Source organism: Bactrocera latifrons, unplaced genomic scaffold, assembly GCF_001853355.1.
Source record: "Bactrocera latifrons isolate USDA-ARS-PBARC rearing strain unplaced genomic scaffold, ASM185335v1 scaffold_7, whole genome shotgun sequence".
NCBI classification, from domain to species: Eukaryota; Metazoa; Arthropoda; class Insecta; order Diptera; family Tephritidae; genus Bactrocera; species Bactrocera latifrons.
Genome location: NW_017537378.1, coordinates 3,058,053 through 3,084,088, shown reverse-complemented (window position 1 = coordinate 3,084,088; position 26,036 = coordinate 3,058,053). Strand labels below are relative to the sequence as shown.

The 26,036-nt window shown below is 39.0% G+C and overlaps 1 protein-coding gene across 2 annotated transcripts in view; it reads right to left on the bottom strand.

Annotated features, from left to right (window-relative positions):
* Positions 1–25,152, bottom strand: part of LOC108975921 — a 123,467-nt gene extending 98,315 nt beyond the window's left edge. The window contains exons 1-2 of one of the 2 annotated variants that reach the window (XM_018944760.1): positions 24,957–25,152; positions 22,929–23,371 (exon numbers count right to left, since the gene is read on the bottom strand). In XM_018944760.1, the coding sequence (XP_018800305.1) occupies positions 22,929–23,204 (276 nt within the window). In that variant the 5' untranslated portion in view covers positions 23,205–23,371; positions 24,957–25,152. Of the gene's footprint in view, positions 1–22,928; positions 23,372–24,793; positions 24,892–24,956 lie in introns of those variants that run through there. The other variant, XM_018944761.1, reaches the window with a different exon arrangement.
* Between the last annotated feature and the right edge of the window lie 884 nt (positions 25,153–26,036).

The following is a 26,036-nucleotide window of genomic DNA, read 5'->3' as shown; positions in this document are numbered from 1 at the left end:
ATGGGGAACTAACGCCGTTGCTGGGTTCGCTTGATTATGGTACCGCGTTCGGTGCAAATACACACATATCTATTTCATCGTCCGTCAACCGCTGTACCGTTCGGGCTGTCTGTCCACACTGCAAGTCAGTCAATGTCTCTTAAGCTGAAGGAAATGTAAATAATCATCAAAAATGACGCAAAAGAAAACAAAAGCAGCAATAAAAGAAAACACAAGTATAAAATACTAAAACAACACCAACGGACACGTTGCACGAAGTACAAAAGAAAAATATATACATATAGTAAATACAGGCGCACGTAAATACAAACAAAATACGGCAAATTTCGAGCTCCGAAAGCAACAATATTAAAAGAAATAAAAACAACAATCGCAGCGGTGGCGCTGCAACAAAAAACTCGATCAACAAGCGGCAGATATTAAATTTGTTCTTTTCCTCATTTTGTTTGTTTAAAGCGCTTTGTTATTGTTGTTGCTACAACTTTGCTCAAATTGCTTGTTGTTTGTACTTGCATAAAGCGCATCCAATCAACGCAGTGGCACCGCGACCGCCATTTGTTGCAAGCACAATTTAAAGTAACCGTAACAGCAACAATCATCATCATCAAAGCACTGAGCTCAGCAGCAATTGTTGGGAGAATAACTAATTGTAAGCTGTGCACAAATTGCGCGGCATTAAATTTCAGTTGTTGCATGCAACAAGTGTCTCAAGTCATGATATTTGATCGACAAGTGCGTGCCTACAGTTTGTTAGATAACAGATGAAAACTAATACAAAGGCTTAGTGCTAGACTACTACACAAAACTGTAAATAGGTTTCAATAGAAGAATATGAGATAAAATCCCACCACTGCTTATAACTGTCCTAAAAACAGAAAAAAAGAAAAAAAAATTGATTCCGTCTTAATACAACTTTTCTTCCTTTTACCGGGGATGTTTTTTATGCGGCGGGTCCCAAGCCCAGCGCACAATTATAGGGAGGGATGTTTTGGCTCCTCACTATAGCTCGACTTCAAAAACGGATGTTTTTTAGCTACCCAGAGAACACTTGGTGTAAGAGCGAAATCGTTCCTGCACATCTCAAAGTGAATGGCGCTCAGAGAACTTTCCTCACTCGAACAAAGACCAAACTGTAGTAGCCACTCTTCAGCCCCGTACTTCTATATAGTGCAGAGACATGGACGATGACAACATCTGATGAAACTGTGTTACGAGTTTTCAAGAGAAAGGTTCTGCGGAAGGTCCTTTTCGCATCAGCGAATATCATGCGAGATATACGACGACATTGGCGTAGTGCAGCGAATTAAGAGACAACAGCTACGTTGGCTAGGTCATGTCGTCCGAATGGATGAAAACACACCAGCTCTGAGAGTAATGGATCAATTGGCGCCAAACAGTGAAAATATATAACCATTTAAGTCTAATTTGTCCGAAAATATCAAATATGTGATCGCTTCTGATCGTAAAACCGGGAAGCAGTATGGGTTTCACTGCAGAGAAAACTCGTACTTCTCGTACCTTAAAACTCGAGTAATACTTCACCATTTTTAAAGAGAAAAAGGAAATAGATATAGAGACATAAGAGATAGTGATCAACGAATAATTATTTGAAGGCGAAACTTAAATGGTTTCTCTGGAGTATATGTATAGTGGTTGCCGAAGAACTAAAGAAATCCATGCTTATTATTAGTCCAAAAGCAATTTTATTACATTCTAATATCTCGAAGTAAAGGCTGGCAGAAAGCGGCTGCATGTAAACGCACAACGGTATTCCGGGAAACGAAATAGCTGATGAGATTGCCACATTCCATATGTCTGTCTAACTAAGTAATACGAGATGTGCTTAAATAGCTAGAAACCATATATAAAGAAATTTTCGAAAGGGCTACCAGACGGATCAGGGTGAGTTGGAATGCTTTAAGACATGAATAATCACCAAAATCATGTGTAAAGGCCCCAAAGAAAAGCATGCATTCTGTTTACTCACACGAACTCAAAAGAACTGCAAGACGGTTGTTGGTTTAATGGCAGGTCACCCGCTAGCCAGATGAGCATAAGTAACGACGATGCGTGCAGAAAGTACAGGAAAGTAGTCATAAGATAGACGCTGGAAAACATCCGCTGGTTTTGTCCAGCCGTATCTAGAGCTTGTCTTGGATATCCAGGAATATCGCAGCTCAAGTCACTAAATGAAATATCAAAACTAAAACCAAGTCTCTCTTGAGTTTCACAAAAAGCGATGACGGAATGTATGACGAATACATCAGCTCGAAATAAATTAAAACGCCATCATGCAGTACAAGGCCAGTACAACCTAACTCCAGCTTACAAGGGGCTCGTATTATCGCCGAAAGATCTTATTTTGAAGGCTATAATGAAGTTTTGTACTGACAGAAGATTGAAATCTGTTTTCTAGCAAAAAAAATTAATATATTTCCAGCGAAATAACTTTTTCCCAAGTGTCTTTAATCATTCGCGAAATTTCTGACCTCTTCACTAGACTAGTTGAGTTTCTTAGTAAGCCCTTTGATGAGATCTAAGCGCTGGCAGAAACTTATCTGCTGCTGATGTTGCCACAGCTGGCAATCCCAGCAACCCTACTTCTTTCGACCCATGCAACACGCGCACCTCTTCGCCGCAGGTACAGCGGGGCAAACCACTTGGGACTTATGCAATCCGTTGACAGTATCATGATCTCCTCGGTGGCCACTCAGCGGCGCGGCGCGGCGCTGCGGACGAGTGAGCTCATAACTCAAAAGCGAACAGCGAATAAAAAAAAAAGTAAAGGTAGAAATTTGCACATCGCAAGAAGGCACCAACATACATACATAACCTAATATGTATGTGTGTGTAATTGTTGGTTTGTTGTTGTTGCTGCCTGTTGTGTTGGTATCCGGAGATTACAATCGAGTCGTAGAAGCGCAATCGCACATGCAGATCGCGACTGCTGCCTTAGCTGCAGCGACAACAGCAACAACGACAACGTGCTGCATCTTCAAGCGCACAATCGCTTGGATCGCCTGGCCTTGTTATTGCGCCGTATCTGTCCGTCTACCTCTGTGCCGTTGGTGATTTCGCTGTGATGCCACTGCTGCAACAAGCAACTGATACAGATTTCTCGTTGCTGTGGTTTTTGTTGCTGTATTTTTTGCATTTGCGCTACAGAATCACTTTATACGTGATTTTCTATTGTTGCTGGGCCGGCACTGTTGTTGCTGATTAAAACGTTCAACATTAAATGTGATCGCTGCAGTCTGGCCGAGCTGAACTGACCGCCCCCCACCCCCCGTTACAAAGTTTTCCTTCCTCTTAGCAAACTATGTAATTGCTGGAATTGAGCGTTAACAGGTAGTAGTGCTGTGCGGTTTGGTTTTTGTTTTTGTCCTTTTTCTTTGACTACATTCGCCTGTTTGCTACGTTGCACTGTTGAGTGGCATGCAGCCTCAATTAGATTTCGCAATGTTTTCATTTCCCACTCCTTGGCAGCAAATCTGGGCGCTCGGTGCACGGCTAGCAGGCAAGCAGGCGCATTCATTACGAGCACTTTCTCAGTCACAGTTTGTCTGCAACATTTTTCCATTGCTACGTTTTATTTGCGCACACATTTGCTTGCAACAGCAATTGCAATTATTCTACCGCTCTTTTTTGCTGCTACAATTTTTAATTTTCTGCTCAGCTGCCTTATGCATACAGCTTTTTCTGCATTCACATGCATGCAACTCTGTTTGTTTGTGTGTGTGTGTGTGTGTGTGTGGCAAATAATTTACATGGCGTGAGCAGCATGTGGCAATTCCAACTGCAGTTGTATGTGCCACACCAAGACACATGAGTTAGATAGATCTCGTAAATTGTTGATTGCAATTGCAGCAGTCATATTTTGATTGCAAACTCAAACAATTATTTTGCTGCCTTTTTGTTGTTGTTTGTTTTTTGCTGTCATGTTCAAAAAGACATACATAAACATATGTACATATATGCAACTCTGCTTCGTTAAGCTAAGATTGTGTTATGATTAAGGTAATACTACTTTCGTAATAAAAAATGCGGAAGGCTCAAAAATGCATTCCAACAAACCTTCATTTATATTCGCTGAGAGTTCTGGTTCCTTAGCTTTACTGCATTGACCCTAGAAACTTTGCATTTGATACACAAATTCATAACTGCCTGAGTGGTTTCACAAGGTTTAGTTACAGATCTTAAAATAAGGTTCCATTATTTGACTTATTCCACTCAGCCTTGATACCTTGATATACCTATTTGATGTGTGTTTTTGATTTCTCTGTTCATCGCAGAAACATTTTCGTTGGACATTTAAACTCGAACATTCTCCACATGTCTGGAACAAACTGCGATTCTTCATTTCAATAATTTGTCCCACGAAACTATGGTATACTATGGTTTCCTACCAAACTATAGTATAGATCTGAATATCTATCAACAGGGATTCCTTAAGTTGACCATAGAAAACTCTGCATTTGATTCTTTTAAATTAAGTTAAGGATCTACATTTAGGGAGCTAATTAGAACTGCCACCAAATCTTAATATACTGTTCGCAAATGTCTATTGGTTTCGCAGAAATTGATTATAGATCTTATACTTTCTTCGCCTCTTAAAGTCTAGTAATTCAGAAATTCACTGCAACAAATCTCAAATATATATTTCATTAGAAGTTCCGTTAAATGTGACTCCCTGGGTTGGCTCGAAAAATGCTAATTCTTTTGGAATTAGAAACCTATACATCGCTAGCTGGATCACGGGATAATTATTTCTAGTCAAAGGAGGTTATTTATTAAAATGTTTAATATGTTTACATTTCGGAAATACTTGACATAATAGTTCTAGAATCAGAGCTTATAACTTATTTTCATTTATTTCGAACCGATTTAGTCAACAATTGAGGTTATGAAACCTCCTGTCAACATAGGAAGCCAACACAAGTCTTTTATAGCTGACTAGCACATGCAATTTATGGCACATCATAATAATTCCAATTAAAAATGCTAAAAAAATTTATGAGTCGCAATTGCATGAACATTTACTTTTTAATAAACGGAAATGCAAAACCAACAGTTAGAATAACACAGGAGAGAGAGTAAGAGATGATCGATTGAGGCGATCAAAAACAAGCAACAGACCAATTACAGCTGTGAAGCAGATCCATTAATATTTGCCATAACATGACTCATTAACCCAATTTTTTGGTGCAGCGTGACCACATGCCCACAAGTGGAGCTTGCCACCAACGCTTGCTACTTTAGCAAAAGGACAGGTGTTTTCCAACTCAATTTTCTACACAAAATCGAACTGTGTTCGTCCGTTTGATATCCTATTCTACAATCCCTCAACATTTGCTCAGACGATTACTTGCCACACTGCTGTTATGACGGCAAACTAATAATTAATGATAGCTACCTTTGGTCGCAATATTTCTTCACGCTAACTGATGATTGATGGTACTCTAGGTCCTGCATTGGTTATTCTGCCCTACCAAGTCTGTTTGTATGAGTGCTAAACAAATGACGAGTCGCTCAGACAACATCAATTTGTTGTATGACACCTAAGCGGGAGCAATTCAATTGCAGGCAGGGAGAGCCAAAGGTGGCCATTAATTGGCTGTATTATTAGCGCAGACAGAATACCGAGTTTTTCTCAGGACTTTAGTGGAAATAGAAAGAGCAGGAGCGGAGGTGAGAATTAAGTTAAAATTATTTAATAATATATTCATATCTCTAGCGCTCTTTACTTTAAATATGAAGTCAAGTTAGAGTTTAGAAATATTTCTAGTAGAAAAATGTATGTTGCAGTATGTGAGTGAAATCGTCGTCTAAAGGGCACTGCGGACTTAATCAAAAAACTTGAACCAAGAAAAAACGAAGAAACTGTACAACTTCTCGAATGTTGCAACATATAAATCCGTGAACATGTTACTGCGAAGTTAGGAGCTTAAAATGTTCGTGCCAGCTTGCAACTCGCAAGTGAACTGCAGCGCCAGCGAAAACTTGCAAAATCGCCAAGTGACCCAAAGAAGCCAAACAAAAGTTATGATTTATGTGATTTTATGGCAGCGCAACGAGCAAAAGCCGCAATATGACAGTCGAAAAGAAAGCAAGGAAACGAAAGCAAACAATCGCTTTAAAGGTGCGACATGAGGCACGAGCGCGAGCGAGTCTTTAGAAGCAAAACGCTTTTGGATGTAGCGGTGGAGGATAAGCAGCAGCGAGGTGGAATGTGGAGATGCGGCGAGTTACCTTTACCAATCTGCCACAGTAAAAGCAAAAACATATGGACGACAATACAAAGCGACAATGGCGCGAGACATTTCAAAAGCACAAACTTACAAATATATCATATATAATGGAGTACAGGCATGCAAGTGGAGCACTCTGTCGCTAGTCTAGCTAAATTATGTTGCGCCTAAAAAAGGTATCGGAAGCGAAATGCACAAAGCGTGGTATGACATTAGCCGTGGTACCCGAACATTGATCCGACGCAATGCTTATAACGCTTGCACAATGCTCACACTGCGTTCGGGCGCGTGGCAAGCGTCCAGCCGTTTGCATAAAATATTCCGATATTGATAAATGGCTTTGACGTTGCGAAAATATTGTTGTTTCTGCTTGTACAAAAGTCGTAGCACATATTTATAATGGGATTTTATTTATCTGTAATAATGTTGTATGTATACATTTAATAATGTATTTTTGTTTCTGCATAACCTTATCAAAATGTGTTGGTACTAAGACAAAGCTCTACAAATTTTTAATCAACAAGATATGGAGCATTTTACATAGGAGTGGGAAACTTTAGATTCTGTGTGCAACGCTTCAAATAGATCGAAAAGAGCGCTTCAAATAGATCATAGTACGCTCACAAAATAGCATTATTAGATTAAAAAATATAGAAAATTACAACTCTGTCAGCATTAACCACATTATATAGAAAGACATCTTCGGGTTACTGCCCTGACCAGTACCGAACGTGAGCATTCCTACGATTCTAATACCCTTCAGCTCGATTCAAATACCCTTCAACTTGATAGATATATAAGATATCGAAATGATGAAAAATAATTTGTACGTTTCGATGTCATAATCCTGTAAAATTTCTCAAACCTTACATTATGGGGCCCAAATATATGCTACATGGTAAGCGAGAACTTACCACTTCTATCCTTTTTTATTATATTTTAAAAAGACTGATCGAAGTTTTCTAATATATTATTACTGAAGTGTGATCAAAGTAGAGGTACTTTCTTTGACAGATAACGTGTGAATTGTGTCAAGCTGTCAGGTTAGTTTTGTGCAGTATTATTTTATTTATCGTAACGTCGTCATCGAAAATTGGACTTAACGGATGAATGATCTGAGCCGTAGCAACGGCCAACATTTAAAAGGGATGATCTTCAAAGATAAATGCCAAACAATGTTCTTTCGTATGATAATCACTAGATATTAGCGGCTTTCTCTGACTGTCTGCCTAAAATATGGGCGTACACCTAATAGTCAAATACCGATCCCTAGACAAAGTAATATCAACTGTTTAAGACGTACGACTATTAAATACCATTTATCCTAAATAAGTTTCATTTATTTCAATTTTTTTTCATAAATACTAAGAAACTTATTGTTCTTAGAACCAGGTTTTCTACATGAAACCTTCGGGTTGACCTGTGACTACTGTAGTAATACTAACTGTAGTGAATACTAATATTTTTAAAGGTGGGAAAACTTAATAACAGCTCCTTATAGGCAAAAGGGGAACTTAGTAATCCTGTAGGAATCATCACACGACGTCTACCCCTAGGACCCACCTTCAAAAAATTTGAAAATTGAGTTCGGCGGAATTCAAAGCATGCGCGGATAATGTTGAGACGCTGGCACATTATCTTTGCGAACGCCTAGCCTTCAGCTGGATAAGCTGGAATATATTTCAGCACTACCAATGCTGCAACTTAAGAGACAAAGGGATGACAAAGAAATTTGGTATTTTACAAAATTCACTGACCACTAACAGTCTGACGTTCTTAAACCTCCCATTTGCAACACACCTGGCAATATTTTATATTCAAAGCGCTCCAAACGTCAAGATCAAGAAAATGAGGCCAAATCGTGAAAATCAAAGGTAAACAAAACAGAAAACCGAAGGAATCAATTAATTGCAATCATCGGAGTATGTGAATTGGCAAAAACAACAAAGATGTTTGAAAAATGCAAAAGCATAAATTAATTCCGCATGCAATTTTGCGCAGCTATTACTTAGTGTTGCTGTTGTACTTGCTATTGGCTGCGCATTTGCTACGCATGCGCGCTGCACATATCAACAATTTTATTAGAATTTCACCGAGAATGGCTGTAATTGTGATTGCGCTGCACGCGCAACACTCCAAGCAGCAGCCCAGCATGTTACACGTTGCCAGCGCATGTGTGTTGCAGGCCACAAGAAAACGTACCGCGGCATTAGTTCGCATTTGGAGCGCAACGTCTGCATGCAACGCAGCAAATAATAGAAACGAAACTGAAAGAAATTGCAAGAAATTGCAGAGTGAAACGCAGGTTGCTGGCGAGAGACAACAACTTGTAATTATTTGCGTTGAAATGTGAATGCCGCAAACGGTTGTGTGGCGCGGTCGGCCGTTTGAGTTGTGGCTGAAAAAGAAGTTGCTGCGCCGAGAATTCCGCCGAACCGATTGGCGGCCAATGCGCAACGGCCACACAATATTAATTACACACAACAATTTCTGCACGTACGCATGCGCGGTGCGGTGGCAGCAACACCAATAGCCCGGGCGCGGGCTACAATAGAAATTCCAACAATAAGAGTGTAATTTGAAAAGCAACTGCATTGTCGTGGCTGTAGCAGTGGCAGTGGCAGTGGCAGCAACATATCTGCCATACCGCAGACAAATAGATGGACGGCCCGAATGGACACATTAATGGTACGTGCAACAAAATGTGGCAACTTGTGCTGAAACCGCGTGGCTTGGGTGCATGAGATAAGCGCATATGAGTCGGCTGCTGAGTGCTGTCCATTGGCTGCTGGCGATGATTCGCACAACCGTCGTCGTTGCACAAGTCGCGCTGCCGCATGACGTCCGCTGATAATGATTGGCGACATGTGCGATGCGGCAGCAACAGCCGGCACAAGTTAGACGAACGACAGCGACAGGCTGTCAGCCTGACAGTGCGTAGAAATGACATATGGAGCGCAGCAGCAGCGATAGCCAAGCAAACGCGAACTACGCGGGCCGCGCATCGGCTTTCATCACGGTTACTCCTATCGCGCCGAAGCTCATGCGCGTCTCTGATTGTGCGCTGTTGCGCTTAGATTGGCGTTTGGTGTCTGGCGTCGGTCGGAGCGTACATTTGGGACTACAACACGAGTGCAAGAAAAGCAAAAAAACGAATATGCGGCATTAGAACATTCCTCGCTTTTGGCTTATCCCGCTGCGTTTACGCCATTAAAATTGTTGAGTTGTGACTTTGCGCCGCGTTAACCTGAAGGTCTCATAGGATGGAAGAGCTCAAATAAATACCAAGTACCTACGTTGCGCATAGAAACTGCTTGTGTGTGAAGTTTGATTTTGTTCTTCGCATGGCCTTTAAGTCAGCCACAAAGTTGGAATTTTAACTTGGACCTTAAGGCAGAGTTTAACGATCAAACTGACTGCTGATATTAAAGTGACATCTGTAGGCATACAACTTAAGTTGCATTTTATGTTTTATATTTCGCTATTTAATGTAGAATTCCACATATTTTGTCAAAAGCGCAAAAATGTTAAAAATATACAATAGAGGTACTTTGATACATGACTATGACATCGTGAATATATTTGAGAACTAAAATTTGCATTTTTGAAAAGGGATAAGCACTGTCTTTATATCAGCATTGATTGTATTTCTTATTAAAGTCATTCATGCTTTAAATCTATGTCTTGAGAGAGCCTTTAAATCGCGTTATTCTTTCCAAAATAATGTACAAGAACGAGGAGTTTGAGGAGTTCTGCAAAGATCTATAAAACTATTTTATGGAACATCCTAAGCGTCTTCGGGTTTCGTATCTTCGGGTTTCGTATCTTTTATGAAAAATGCATAGTCGAAAAAGTCATCTCGTATATCTAACCAAACTTCAACTTATGTTTTTATATTTATACATGAAAAAAATATACAAAAAAAAACTTCACAAATTTCATTGGTGGATTGCGTGGCATTCTGCGCTTTTTTACACAAAAATTTCAAAATATAGCGAACTTCTTCATTACTTTCACTAATTTTTGAACACCTGTTATTTTTTTCAATCTTCCTGAACTTCATTTTGTTTGGTTAAATGAAGCTTTAAATCTCACCTTTCCAACACTACAGATATAGGGTATGACACAATGCGATTGATAGCACTGGCCATATATATACGACTGCTACGACATCTATTGACAAAATACGAAAAGACTTTCTCGACTACCCAATATTACAAGAAAGAATCTAAATAAAATAAATTAATTTGCCTTCACAAAACCTTAGCCGTAGAAGACATCACAATCATATCTGGCTTTTGTTTAGTACTACCTTTATTTCTATAAACCTAGCCACTTTCATATTTCATTACTGGATGTTCAACTAACTTCTCAGCGTCTCGCACATAAATCAGCATTAACCTCATAACTGCCATTTGTCTGACACTTTTGTGGTCTTTTAATGTAGCTAATCAAGGGTAACTTCATTTGCTGGGATGCTGCAACATGGCCAGGTAGTATGTGCGTGAATACATACACATGTTTACATATGCCATAAACTCCTAATTGCTTCGTGGCAAGGCGGCTAACTCAAGCTCACCTCCTGCCCTGCAACCGGCGGCCATGCTATTGGTTTAGTGTGCTTTCTAGATATTTTTCTTACTTTTCTACGCCGTTATGGCCTCTAATGGCACACTTGGCAGTTGGCAGCTTTCAACAGAAGCCATAGGCTGATGCCGCTTGCGCTATCGGGAGGTGTGTGAGCGCGTAAAAACAAAGGTGAAGTCTTTTAATACGCTTCCTGGCGCGTTGCAGCAACGGTGGCCGCTACAAAATGATGCTCGCGGCTGTGGCACGGTGAGTGCAACAAAGCGGAAAAAAATTAAATTTGCACTACACTGCCGCGCCGGCGCATTAACACGAAAAATCAGCAACACCAGCCATGCACCGACAGCGGCATTACAGCTTTTATTGTTATGGCAGGCATCCCAGCGCGTTGCTGGTTGGTGCGCTGCCCGAATTATAGTGTGGAAAACAGCTAGAAGTAGTGGAAAAATTGGAAAATATTTGGTTGAAAATTTTGATAGCGCACACGAACGCAGACCGCCAGCGAAGTTGCTGCGTTGTGGCAGAGCACTTTGTTGTGTTGCACGTTTGCCGGTTGGTAGGTGAGCTGGCGCGTGTGCTAATCAAACTGCTTGTAGGTTCAATATAGCGTGCAACGTTTACTAAGTAATAACAGTTAGTTTGGTTTAAGTGTCTACTTAGTGCTGCTGCTGTCAAGTGTTTATCAGCGGCAATTACTTACTTCACTAGTGGCAGCGAAAATGTTAAGCGCGTAGTTTTTGAGCGCATGGATTGTTGGTAGTGTGTTGCTCACTCTTGTTTGCTATTAATTTAATTCCTTGGGAAGGCTGTCGAAAGTTCAAACTCTTTCAAGAGTGTGCGTAACTTTCGATAACACGAGAAATACTAACGGGTTTAGCCACGTTGACGTTGCCTCAGCCAGAAAGTGCATTTCTACTCTCAAATTGTAAATTTTAATGACAAAATAAAACTTGAAGCAATATTCACAGATTGGAAAGGATTTCTACAACATGAAGCCGAAAGTGTTTCGAAATACGTTGTACTGGGTGCTCCATCTGTAATAACATGGCAAACTGAGAAACTTGTTATAATTGGAAGCATTTAAAACATCCTGGGGCAAAACTGTCATGTGTGGGGAACGGAAGACCCTTTTGTAGTCTATTGTGTGGTCAATCGGTCATCAGTGGCATTAGGAATCAAACTGGATATACAACTCTCCTGTATATAATAACATTCCTAAATACATGCCGACCAAAAATATAACCTCAAGGTCATTTGAAAATCATTTACTGAGCCTGTAACCCTTGAACGATAAACCTGCAATGGGTATCTGAATTTGGTGATATTCTCTGAATCTGTGAAGCAGATGAACTAGCCAGAACATATATAACGGATGATCCAAGTAGAGATATTTTTTCAACAGCTGTTTTTGACAGAACACGCGTGAGCTATCATGTTACTTTGGTTTAGTGCTTTTTGCCATTTGGGAAAGACTTACGTCTGAACAACGTTTACAAATCGTTCAACTTGCTTGCTCAACTTATTGCCAACATAATCGAAAAACACCATCAGCCATTCTGAGACACAGCATTCATTGTAGGATAATATTCGACCGAATAGACCAGCAGGCACTGAAGAAAATATGGCAGCCGCCGCTGAGAGTGAACTCCAAGACCATGGCCCGTCGTTTCGCAGTAACTTGGACGGACGTATGGGACGGCTAGGCGCATTCTACATCGAGATCTTAATGCGAAAGCATTCCAATTACAGCTCGTGCAAGAACTGAAGACGCACGACCTTTCCAAGCTACATCGCTTCGTTCGATGAGCTCTTGAAAAGTTCCAAGAAGATCTGACTTTTTCCAGCCAACATTTGTTCAGCGATGAGTCCTATTCTTGGCTTAATGAATATATAAACAAACGAAATTGCCGCATTTGGAAAGAAGAACAACCTGAAAAGATTCAAGACCGGCGATCTCATCCAGAAAAAACAACGGTTTGGTGGATCTTCTAAAAGGATGCCGGTGAGAACGTAACCGTCAATGGCGACCTATATCGCGCGCTGATAACCAACTATTTGACTATTAGATTTATGGAGGAACACTTCGGTGAGAAGATAATTTCACGTTTTGAATCGTTCGATTGGCCATCAAGATCGTGTGAAATCACACAGTTAAACTTTTTCTTGTGGGAATATGTAAAATCTAAAGTATATGCGAACAATCGCGCTTAGTCATCGAAAATTGAAGTTTACAGATGGACCGTGCCGCGGCTACATTTGAAAGAGATAATTTTCAAAGATTAATGCCAAAGAATGTGCTTTCGAATGATTCCTCATTAAGTTTTAAGCTTCTATGTTTTTTCATTAAAAAGATAGGGAATCTTGATATAGATAGCCCTTTCTCTCTGACTACTTGCAGATATTTAATAGACAAACATGTTACAAATCGAGCGGAGTCTCATGAGGTACTCTAATAGGAGTGCTAACAGGTTACTGTTAAATTAAAAGACATACCGTTAGACTAGGAATACCATACAATGACTATTGTGAAAGCTGTTAGGAGTTAGAAGATGAGGATACTTAAAACCATCGTCTATGAGCCTGATGAGCTTCATGAAAGAGGTGGTTCAGAGGGGAGAAGCAAAGGGAGTGGACAGGTCATACAGCCACTCTACTTACCTACCTAACCCTCGTGCGATTGACGAGCTCTAGTGAAACACTCTTAGAGAACTTATTGCTAAGCAACCCGAAAACTTTATAAATTTTTGAAATCACAAAAAGAGTAAGTTTTTTTTTTTTGCCAGCTCAAATCAATTTAAATCACCTCAAATACATTTTGTTATATTTTGTGTTCAAAACCCAAAATAAATAATGGCTCGTTTCGTATTTATAAAATAACCAATATACTTGGGTTCATTTTTTATTGTCGATCTGAGTTTTTGGATCTGTGTGTGAATTTGGTACATGGGTTCCAACCACAGTGCTTTTGTTATATGTAAAACAAGTCTCAGTAGTTACTCACTAATCTTTGGACTTCCGTTTTCTTCGTTTTTTAGTAACTCGAGCCGAGCTGCTTAGACAGTTATACTTTAGTGTATCCGTGACTATTAGTCAAAATGTGCACTAATTAGCAACGCTTTTAATCCGTCAATAAAAAATGAAATAATTAAAATTATTTCTATAATTTCTTGAAGAAAAAACCGTTGAATGAAATCACACAGTTCATTGCATGTCAGCAATTTACGATATGAAAACTTTCTCTAACTCAATTGGCAGTTAAAATTGAGAATTATGCGTACATAAAATAATAACGGCACTCGAGAGTCGGATTTTTTCATTTTTTGTCAGCAATTGGGAAAATCGTCGGATTTGAAGAGATTAACGGTTTATGGCTGAGCGTTTATGGCATATCGAAATTGTCTACGCACACACGCTTACATAACATGAACATTTTTACACACCAAAAATCGTGCATAAAGTAGTTGCAACCCCTTTTATGCTTTCGAACACTCTTGAGTGCTCTTAAATTTGATTAAATAAATTAAGTGCAACATGCCACATTGAGTCTGCAGATTATGTGTGTATAAATATACACTTATATGTATATGGTATGCGCTGGCAAGTAGTGAACTGAGAAGCCGATTTAATTTGGCAGATTTGTTGCCGCTTCACTGGTTTGAGGAACCCACACGGACTGCCACACTGCACGACCTCAGCCAACGCTGGCTAAAAATACCGAAAACCGAGTTAATGTATGCATGTGAGCGGGTATTGTGGCAAATTAAATATGAAAATGTAAATTTAGTCAAAATGTTGTTCCAAAATGAATGCAAAGTGGCCACTTGCAGGAGAAAAATAATGATGCGAATGCAAAGGAAACGAAAAACTGCCAGACAGAAACCAGACCCTTGCCGAAGTCAGCGTCTGCGCCACATTAAAACGCACCGTTAACCCGCCGCAACTGGCTCCAAACTGCTGTTTTCATTTATCTCAAGGTGAAGTTCACTTTATCATTCGCCAACTGCGCAATGAAGCCGAATACACGCACACTTTCGCATAAGCGCTCATTAAAGTTATTCACCCGGCCGCTGCGCGCGCGTCAGTTATTCACTCATTCGGCTCAGTCAGTCAGTCATTCATTCAGATTTTTCATTTCGTTTCGAGCGCCCAAAAATTGAATGGCTTTTCATTTCACTTTGTACGATTGCTTTTCGCCGTATTTTCGTTTTTTATGCTCCCATTTTGTTGTTGGCTTAATATTTTCGTTAAAGCAGCACGAGTTGCCGGCGCGAAGACGGCCGCGGACAGGTTTGCGTTGCGTTTTCTATTTAAAACTGAAGTATACTCGAAGCCGCCGAGTGATGAATGCGGCGTATAAATAAATTTGAAGCATACCAGCAGGCGCTCGGACTAGCWGGCTGGCTGTGAGTGTCTGTGGTCATTGTTGTTGTTGTGTTTGTTGCACGTTTACGCTGGCAACATTGAAAGTTTCGTCGACGGGTGGCAAGTTCAAGTGTTGGCCGGGCGCGTAAAGTTTCAAAACCAAAAACAACTACAAATGCAAATAGGCAAACGGATGCACACACGGAACCTTCGCATAGGGCGCCGCTTGCCGGTGGTTGAATGCACGCTCAAGTGGCTTGCGCGAAGGTGAAAAATGTGATGAGTATCGCCGTGCGCTCCGAGTTGTGGCATTGAAATTTGCAAAATACCTTGTAGCAGATTTGTGCAGCGCCCCAGCTGTGCGCGCAACCAGCAAACAAACACAGGCGCAACGCTTAAGTGGTTATTAAAGTGTATGTGTGTTTGTGCGTGTATGTGTGGGTGTACCGTCATAAGTGTAAAGGCGCGAAGAGCGTTAGGCGAGTGTGTGAAAATCGATATTTTGAAAACAAAGTGTTAGATGAAAGCGGGGAAGGGGAGAGAAGCGTTGGCGGCGGCGGCAAGGTAGTGAGTTTTATTTTGTTAACAGCAATTGTGGCTTGCTCAATCGAGGTAGCATGGTTGGTTTTGTACTTTTACTCACTTGCGCTAGAATTAAAACCACAATGAGAGCGTTTGTGTTGATTCTTTTTGGATTAAGCCGTACATATATCTGTGTATGTATATGTGGATGGTAGAGCTCATGCGCCGTTATTGGAAATTGAAACGTATTAAAGTGTTTTATATATTCTAATTTTTTTAAATTAAATATTAATTTTTAAGAAAAAATATTGGGTAGTCGAAAAAGTCTTTTCGTATTTTGTGCATAAATTTCGTTGCAATCGGACATCTTCAGTGCTACCAATCACATTGTGTCATACCATATATTTTTGGAAAGGTGAGCTTTTAAGCTTCATTTAAAATAAATTCGTGGAAGTTGAAAAAAAGTTACAGCCGTTGAAAAACGAGTGAAAATAATGAAGAAATTCACCATATTTGGAAATTTTTTTATAAAAAGGGAAGAATGACACGAAAGCCACCAGTGAAGTTTACGGAGACATATTTGTTTATTTATTTATTATTATAAATACAAAAAAAATTAGTTGCTGTATGAGTGGATATACAATTCATACAAGACTTTTTCGACTACCCAAGATGTACAGAAAATAACATAAAAGTAATGATTTTTATGAATAAGGGGTATATTGATAATAAATATATGTACGCAGAAATGTGGCCCTAGGTATATATGTATATACTTGTATAAATTCAAAGTATCTGGCTTCGTTAATAGGATTTTTTTTTTTAGTATATATATTTATTACCAATGTAGTCTTTACATTATTTTTCATTATGTCATCATTCATCAAACTTCACTTCAATATCGTTTAAACGCTTGGTACTATGAAAATTCATAATACAAGTAGACCTCTTTTGAAGATCATTCAATTCTTTACAAAAACCAAATATTTCTCAGGTAGAAAGCGAGATATACATGTTTCTATCTGATAATATATAAGAAACAAAATAGGAAACTGTAAATACGATGACCCTCAATTAACAATTAAGAGCTCATACTTGTGCCGAAGTTCCAAGAGGTTTCACTCAACCAATTTTTCAAAGTATCAAACAAAATTAAAACTAATTTACTTTTTCATTTAATTTTATTTATTAAAAAGCTCTTTTTGACTGCCTTTTCGTAACTGTTTTGAACATCGCAGGCAATAACGTGATAGTTTCTTCACCAGTTTTTTTTTTGTCTTTTGTCAGACATTCAAGAATCGTTGGCATATATTTTAATTTTCTAAAAACTCCACAGAAAAAAGGCAATGGAAGTAAAATCTGAGAATTTAGTTGATCTGCCTTTGCCATCTTTTACTGACATCAAATATCCAGGCAAGTTTGCTGCACAAATTTAATTTTTGCTCAACTTGATTCACAGTGTAGCATACTATTCGATCAAATTTGGCCGGACCGTTCATGTTCATGTTTTTTAACACAAGTATTTATTAAAGCCTTTAAAATAGGGTTCTCAGCCAATGCAAGTTTGCTAGTGCTTAGTCCAATTTTCCATTTTTTTTTATTATGAGCCCCGAATGAGATCGTCTTCAGTGCTTTCAGTCATTGCTGGACAGTTTCGAAGTCATATACATAAACTCTTGTCTCGTTACCAGTAATGATGCGTTTGATTAATATAGGGTCTATAGAGATCAAACTTTACACAAACAATAAAAAAGACTGCATCAATCTATTGTAGATAAACATTTTATCGATTCGGCTGGATCGCTTTGTTTTCTTGTACTAAAGTTCCCGAGTCTCGTTGAAATTCATGACCATCGAGAGCCTTAACACTCATTTGAGAGCAGTTATTGTAGATTGTAGATTTCGGTGTTGGTTTCCAACCGTTTTTTTTTTTTTTGTTTTTTTTGAAAATAGGGCTCAATAATGGGCTTGCGGCAAGCTCCAACCGAAATTTTTTGATTTAACAAAGATGTTTAATAAACCTCCAATGGATTTTCTATTTGCTTCCATTAAATTTTCTATTTGCTTCTATTCCATATGCTTTGAGAACTTCGATTATTTTACAGGATTTCAATCAAAACTTTAATCATACTCCAAATGCTATAGACCGTGGGTCGTGAATATTTTTAGCGCATCGAAGCAAATAGTTATCTTTTAATACCTTTTAAACAATGTCGAGCTTGGCGACAATAAGACTCTTGTGAATTTTGTGCAACACTTTTTCGATAGCTTTCAATATCCGCAGTGTGTTCGTGGAGTTTCTCGATTTGTGCTCCGTTCCGTGCTCAAAAACGTTCAAAAATCGCAATAAGAGATATAAACTTTTGGCCACGATTTTCTAACAACGCATATCGGTTAAGTTAATCTAAGTTATTTTCAATGTTCGGTGTTACTATCTCGGCGGGTTGTTTCGGTTGGGCTTCGGTAAAAAGCGACTTGTGATCAGAATTGCACTGGGTTGAGGTTTCCTATTTAAAGAAGTCAATCGAGCAGTAACTGTTAACTTTGTTCAAAATTTTACATACCGACGTTGAGGATGGCGCACCCTGTATACCAATCTCAATTTGACCATAATGCATAGTGCAACTTGCATGCTGGCCGAATTAAGTAACAAACGACTCGCCACTCTCTCCTTTCAATTGAAATATTTTCATTAGACAAGTGACCATGTAACGGTACATTTCAGCAGCTAACTTTCGCTTAGCAAAATGCACAAACACACGCCGCCAGCCTTACAGCACTTTTACTTTTGCCACACACGAAACAGTTCATTTCCCTAAATATTTGCGTTTACTTCGGATAAACTGCAAGCAGGTGCGCGTGTGTGTGTGTGTACGTGATATATGTAAATATGTGCGCGTTTGTTTATGTGGCAGTGAGTTTGAGTGCTGCATTTCCGTTTTATCAATTTGCATATTGTTTTGCGAGTATGCAAATAATTGCACAATAAATGCACACACACACACACACATACGCAAGCACGCATTGACACTGCCATGTAACAACTATGCAAATATAAATACGAGCAGATAACACTGTCGGAGCGATGAGCGCTTGCGAATGTAAAGTACACAGAAATTGGCACATTTTGGCCGTAAACTCGGCAAGCATACGGTTCGGGCGGCAACAGCTTGCCTCGTTGCACAGCGAATCCATTGCAGTTATGCAACTGTGCTGCAGCAACAGCAACAACAGCAATAGCGCCTGACAACTGCTGTCAGCAATGCAGAAAATGAAATTGTCAAAATTGTCAAAAACGAAAAGACGCACACACACGCACGCATTTGTGTATTGGTGCACATATATGCAGACCGTTGCATGCCGCGTGCATGTCAGAGCTGCATTGCATTCACATATGCATCTATTTACCGAGTTTTTTCGGCGCTGCTCTTTTCAAATTTGAATTTCATTCCAGCATTCCCAGTGGCAACATGCAACAAAAAGTTTTTGTGAATTGCACAACTTTATAAAATTTAATTTAATCTAAATACGAGCTGAGTGCCAAGTGTGCGTAATAGTTTTCCATGGACTCTTGATGCATGTTGGTCCGCAGTTGCCTCTAATGCTGCAATATATGCACATATTGCACACAAACATAGACAATCACACATACATGTCGTGTGCTATTTATCCATATGTGTAGTAAATGTATACATTCACATATGTGTGTGTGTTCAGAACGCACTTATAAGTTGTCCCGTAGAGTTGTGCTTGCCGTTGTTCACTGTGGTTGGCCTCTTTGCCTCCGAATTAGAAATGCAAATTCACAGCTGCTGCATATTATCAAAATCAGATTCAGGGCAGTTATTGCTTGAAAAAACATTGTTAAAATACACAGCATGTGTTTGGTGTATGTGAGCAAGTATTTACTTGCCGATCCATCAGGTTAATTTGGGTCAAATGTCATTTAGGATTTGAAAATGAAAACAGTTTGCTTTCATGACACATCAGTTTTAGCACATAAAAAAATATATAAACATAAATATGTACAATATGCATATAAAGTGTTTCTCTATTTTATGTTAAATATACAGAATAACTCGAAATAGTTTCATTTTGGTAGCAAAAAAATGAATTTGATAAAAAAAAGCATTTTCTATAGATTTTTATGACGACAGCTTCGGTGTGGATCTTTACCTTCTATCACGTCAGTGGTAATTTCTTTGTAGCAAATAGCGAACTTCTAAGTAATTTTGTGTAATAAAATATTTTCTTCAAATATCTGAAATGTGGTCATAATGAATTTAATTGCTGAAATGTATAATCCGAAACCCATTTCAAAAGTTTTCCAAACAAGATTCATAGAACCGCTAGTCTCAGTTATCCTAACCTGAGCGTACAAGCTATTTTGAAGCTTAGTATCACAATTTACAACAATAATACACACACACACACATCTTCTTCTTCTTTATTGGCATCGGCAACGCTTATGGGGTTATAGCCGAGTATTGGTTAATACACATGTAATTATTAAATTTTTAAATAAATAAATCATATTAAATTAACCGTATATTCTCCTTAATACTTATTATTGTGTGTGCGAACACAGCGGAATTAATGGCATTAATGAAGATGCTTTCCAGAGAATATTTACAAATGTAGTAAAAGGCATCTGATCAATTAGTTAACTTTGTGAAGTAAAGAGGTACAGGAAAAAAATGGAGAGCAATCGATTTGGAGAAAACCTCGTGAACTTTTGAGTAGCCGTGTTTTTCAACCAACGAGAAAGTTTGGTATGTATGAGGTTGGAGCGGATGGAAGAGTACGTAAGGGTTGCCGGACAAATGGATTCCAACCAATTCAAAGTTTGTGCAGGAGTCTAAACGCATGGGTCGAGGATGGGTCGAGAATGTGTCGGACGTCATCAATAATACTTTTGATGAAATTAGAAAAATTAAATATTATTTTGTAAACAAAAAAATATAAATACAAGGCTAAGTAAATTTAATCTCCGTACCAAGTGTTGGGGCTTTACACACTTTACTTTTACATTGATTTTGATAAATTTTGAATTTTCTTGTTCCTTTCGCTTGTTTACAGAAAGACCTCTGAAAAAAGGTGTCTGCCGGCGAGAAAAATTTGTTGGCTTAAAATTTTCTCAGATCTAAAAACTAAAAAAAGCAATATATAAATATAACGAATTATTTAAAATTTTGATTTAGAGAAAATGGCGGCGTCCAATTAAAAGTTTTTTTTCGTAAATAATTTTAACTTCAGAGTGGCTTAAATAATCGAAATTTTTTTTACAAACTATATTTGTGTCATCAATACCGAAAAACATACTTACGAAAGAAAACAGCTTTATGAGAAAAACGCGAAAATTCTTACAAACATGCTAATCTCACCGAAACTATTTACAGTAAAAAATTTGAAAGGTTTATTAGGTTATTGGGTTTATAATAATTTCTTTTTAGGCAACCCAATGCTCTTTGCAAGGAAGCGATGTACACAATAACATAGAATGGATATTGTGCAAGGTTACGAAAAGCTTTAATGAGTATATAACAGGAAATATGTATGACGAAGAGTGTTGTAGACTAATATTCACCTCTTATATGGTCTGCTAAGTAACCACTACTGCGGTCTTAACACACATATATTATTTGTCAGAAGTTTATAGTTTTTTCGACTAAAGCCGAATTACGGTTCCTTGTATGGATAACGAGGAAATAATACTATGAAGTTTCATCTTATTTTTAAAGTCGCTCATTCTATAAATAGGGTAACTTAAGTTAGGTTAGATATAACCGCCAGTGGTTTGCTAGAGACGCTTAAACGTTGTAAGGCCTAGAACAAAGCGCCTGGAGCTTACAAGACATTTATTACGCTGGAATTTGATTAACAAATAAATGTAAATAAATATTCGAGAACTACAGAAAAACATAATAGAAAGTCTTTAAAATAAAAATATTTATGTACTTTCAACGCCAAGTTATTAATATAATCATTAACTAAATATTTTGTAACACCAGAACTTTCAAGTCGAGGCTGTAAAAAAATATTTCCGATATTTCCGAAAATACTTTTGAACTATACACACATACAAATGGGCAGGACAGCTCATCTAATATAACTTCCCGCACATCAAATACGGCTACACATGCAGCATACAATTGTATTTGGCAGTATATTTTCATTAGTCGAAGGCGCCCTGATGTGATTGCCCTAAGGGCATTTGAAATGCAACTGTCCACAAATTACAGCGAAGCCTCGCCCAACAGCGCACAGCACAGGAAAGCAGACGCAATGAAGGTTGCTTGATAGACGAGAGCCAGAGTCCTACGGATATGGGCGGAGAGCTATGGACTTTTGTCATGCTGCGTGCGCTGTCACTGTATGCGAGCGCTTATGCACTTCGTTCGACCGAGTTCTGCATACCAACTATGTACCGTAATACACAAGCCAGTTAAGGTAGTGGCTTGGCGAGTGGGTTGACGAGTTGATTTGTTTTTCCAACTGCTTAAAATTCTAAGCGAGTGCAAAATTAAAACATGAAAATGCGAAATGAAAACATTTCTCCGTTGCATGGCTCATAGACGCAGCCGCAGAAGTGCGGGTGGGAATATAAGCGCAGAGTTAGGGATCAAGAAATGAGTGAGGGGACTTATTGTTGATTGGATGTGGGTTAAGCTATGCTGCAAATACTTAGTCACTCACACGTGAGGTCTGTCAAGTCGAAGCTTGCATGCCACAGGCTTCATGAGGCATATGTGCGGGTGTTTGTGTGTCCAGCAACCMCTTTGGCAAGCAACCCGCATCAGAGGCAAACAAACATACGTGCGCGTGTGTGCGTGTGGCACTTTGCGGCACATACAAGTACACTGCGTGTGTATTGCAGTGCAACAACGCCGAAAATAATCCAACAAATCCATCAAAGTAATTGCGGAAATTCGCAAAAGCAAAAGAAAAAAAAAATCATTGAAAAACAAAAATAACAAATTGAATAGGATTCCATCAATGCGGCGGATAAAGGGATTTGCTATCAATTCTATTTAAAACTCCCCTCGACTACATGAAAACATGTGTTGCAAAGGCAACACGCACACACACACACACATGTGTGTATATACGATATAGGCAGATGCCTTCAAAAATGTTTATTTTGTTTTGATGCACATATTTTCCTGTCCCTCTTTGTTTATCATAAAAAGTGATTATCTTTGTACTCACCATGGCCCAACAAGCGCGGCGGCATGCCACGCGTCGCGTTTGTCCACTCGGGTCTGACAGACTCCGCATTTGCAGTGAGTTCCTCACATTTGTATTGTCCGCCATACCAGGATAATCACCTGCTGGCGAAAGCGGGCTGGCTTGCACCGCATTGCCACACAAACTGGCCACGCAGCCCACGAGGAGCAGTGTCAGCCAGCGCCTGTGTGTAGTGGGTGCCAGCTTCGTTGAAGTGGCGCTGAAATAGGCTGCTCCTGTGGCAGCTATATGTGGCATGTTGAGATTGTTTTGCCTTTTTTTTTGTTTTTGTTAAATTCAAATGTTTCTTTATTTATTTTTTCACGCTTACGATTTGTTATAGGTTTTGGATAGAGTTATTCAAACACTTTTTTGAGTTCCTTGAGTTCTTTGAGATCATTTGTGTTTTAGTGATTGCTTTCAATCTGCAAGCAAAATGGATTTGTTATTTTAACGGCCGGACTGAATTTTGTTACACAAAGTACCAAACTTATAGATATATGCTTCGCAATATCCTAATATGTGGCACAATTTCACTTTAAATAACTTTTTATGAAATGTCATGAGCTAGCCTATATTTTCAGTTCCTAACTGCGAATTGAGTTTTTCAATGTTAATTCCTATCTTTATACATAAAAAGTACGTGTCACGTTGTTTGCCCGCGATGGACTCCTAAACTACTGAACAGATTTTAGTAAAATTTGGCACCCTGTGTCCAGTTCGAACTTAGCAGATAGGATAGTAAAAACAATTCATAAATAAAAAATACAGTTAAGCACATTATTGATGTTTATTAAGAAGAATCTATTAAGCGGACAACGCTTTTAACTGAACAAAAAGGCTGGTAATCAGACTTTGAGAAAGCAGCCTTAAATTCGTTATTTTTTCCAATGAAATTTATTTTTTATTAGTTAATATTGAAATGAAGTTGGGATTTTCTAATCTTAATGCAAACTAAAATCAAGAAGAATGCAAACTAAAATTCCAATTCGTATCACAAATCAATTTCCAATAAGAAAATAATCGACATTAATGTGAAAATATCTCTCACCTTAAACCATATTTAGTCAAGTTAACTTTTTCTGAATTTTTAAAAATTCATTTGAAATAAATAGCGCCCTCATTATTCAAAAATTTATTGCTAATCGATTTTTCAGTTGATTTTCACTAGAATTTGTTTATACATTTGCATGAAATCGGAAATAACTCTTTGAAAAACTCTTAGGATTGTTATAACTTTTAGCTTTATGACACTATATGAATCATTAACTGCAATTTCCATATGCCACTTTATTTATCTATAAGTTTATGGCATAAAATTCGATAACTCGATTTTCGAGTTGTAAAATTTAATGTTTACCCTAAAATAACGGTAAATTTTTGGTTTGCATGCAGAGTCTCCAAAAAACTTTCTCAAATCAGCTGATACTGAGATACAAACTAACAGCCTGGAGTCTGAAGTAAATGTGTATTAACTTAATGCTAACAGTTTATTTTATCAAAAAAACACAACTAAGATATCGTCAAAAGTTAAATTTTCATATAAAAATAAAATTTTGTGCGGTTATTTTCTTACTACCGCATATTGGAGTTGCCATATTGCATTTGAAAAACGCCTACACTGCCAACTACACCTGCACCCGATTTGCTAAAAAAATAAAAACAATTTAATTATTGTTTTCTTTTATTAACCGGGAGTTCTTATCACACTTTGGCACAACCAACAACAAAAATATCGCTTTATCGTTTTCAATTTTGTTTATATTTATTCACGCAATCGATTTTGCACACCCGATTGTCCCGTTTGCCCTCGCATCGCGTGAATAACACGTTTGGCGCTCACTGACCTCCAAAGCAACAACTACAATAAACAATAAGACCACCAACAACAAAGCGCAACACAGCACGAACGGTGTCACGCTTTAATCGCAGTTTAATCGACCGCTTCAAAACGTGATTTTTTCTCAAAGCCTTCTATACAAACACACACACCCAACCGGCCGTACACACCTCTATATTCACTTTTTGCAAAACGCTGGAGCCAGCGATATTTGTGGCACAGCCAAAAAACGAGCAAACAAGATAATTTCTAAAACAGCACAATATCTTTTCTTTCAATCCAGCAGCAAATAATCAAAACACCGACGGCTTTGCGACTCGCTCACACGCACTACAACTACTGTCGATACAACCGAAACCTCGGGGAGTCTACACTAAACTGTGTTTTGCAGAAATTTTCTACAAAATCGACACGACAGCACCGAAGTCCAGACGCCGACAGCGCTGCCATCGTCCACAACAACAATGCACAGGCAAAATCAGCCTGCACATACAGCCAGAGCTAAGCCAGAGTCATCCCGGGCAGGCTGACAGGCAAACCCGAATGTACAAATAATGCCACCACCACAAGATGCTCATAGAACCCAGCCACACTAATTGGATTATTTTGTGGAGAGTAGGAGAGCAGCAGCGCAAGCCATCGTCAAGCTGCCGTTTGTGCCTGACGTTAGCAGCGACGTTGACCGTCAGTGCTGTACACCACCCTTTACGCAGCGGCTGTTGCAGCGCCACTAACCTTCGCTGAGGTTAAACGCCAGCGCGCAGCGAAAGTTGGTCTAGTTCAGCGCTGCTAGAAAATAGCTGTAGAATGCAGCCGCTGTTCTACAGCGCCGACTGCAGAAGAAATTCTCCACTTGCAACAGCTCAGGTCCCCATTTACAGCGTCTGCATGCTTTTAATAGTGCGCAAGTGCAAAGCGAACTCAAACACAACGTGTTGCAGGAGCAGCCGAACTTGCTGCGCCATCCATTTGCCTGGCCCCTGCAGCGATTTCGAATTGTTTACGAACATGTTCGCGTTGTTTCGCCTTCAATACATTTCGTTGCGTTAAACATGTTAGCGTCCATCACAGCTGTTGATTTGTTGCTTTAGCAGCATAGCGGCATTGTTGTTGTCTTGTGGCTCTCGTCGTTTTTTTGTAATGGGGGCTGCTTACAGGATTGCATTGGTGGTCGTGTCTAATTGGAATTGTGTTAGTGCCGACGTCGACCGCTGTGTGTCGCTCCAGCTCGTCGGTTGAGTTTTGCATAG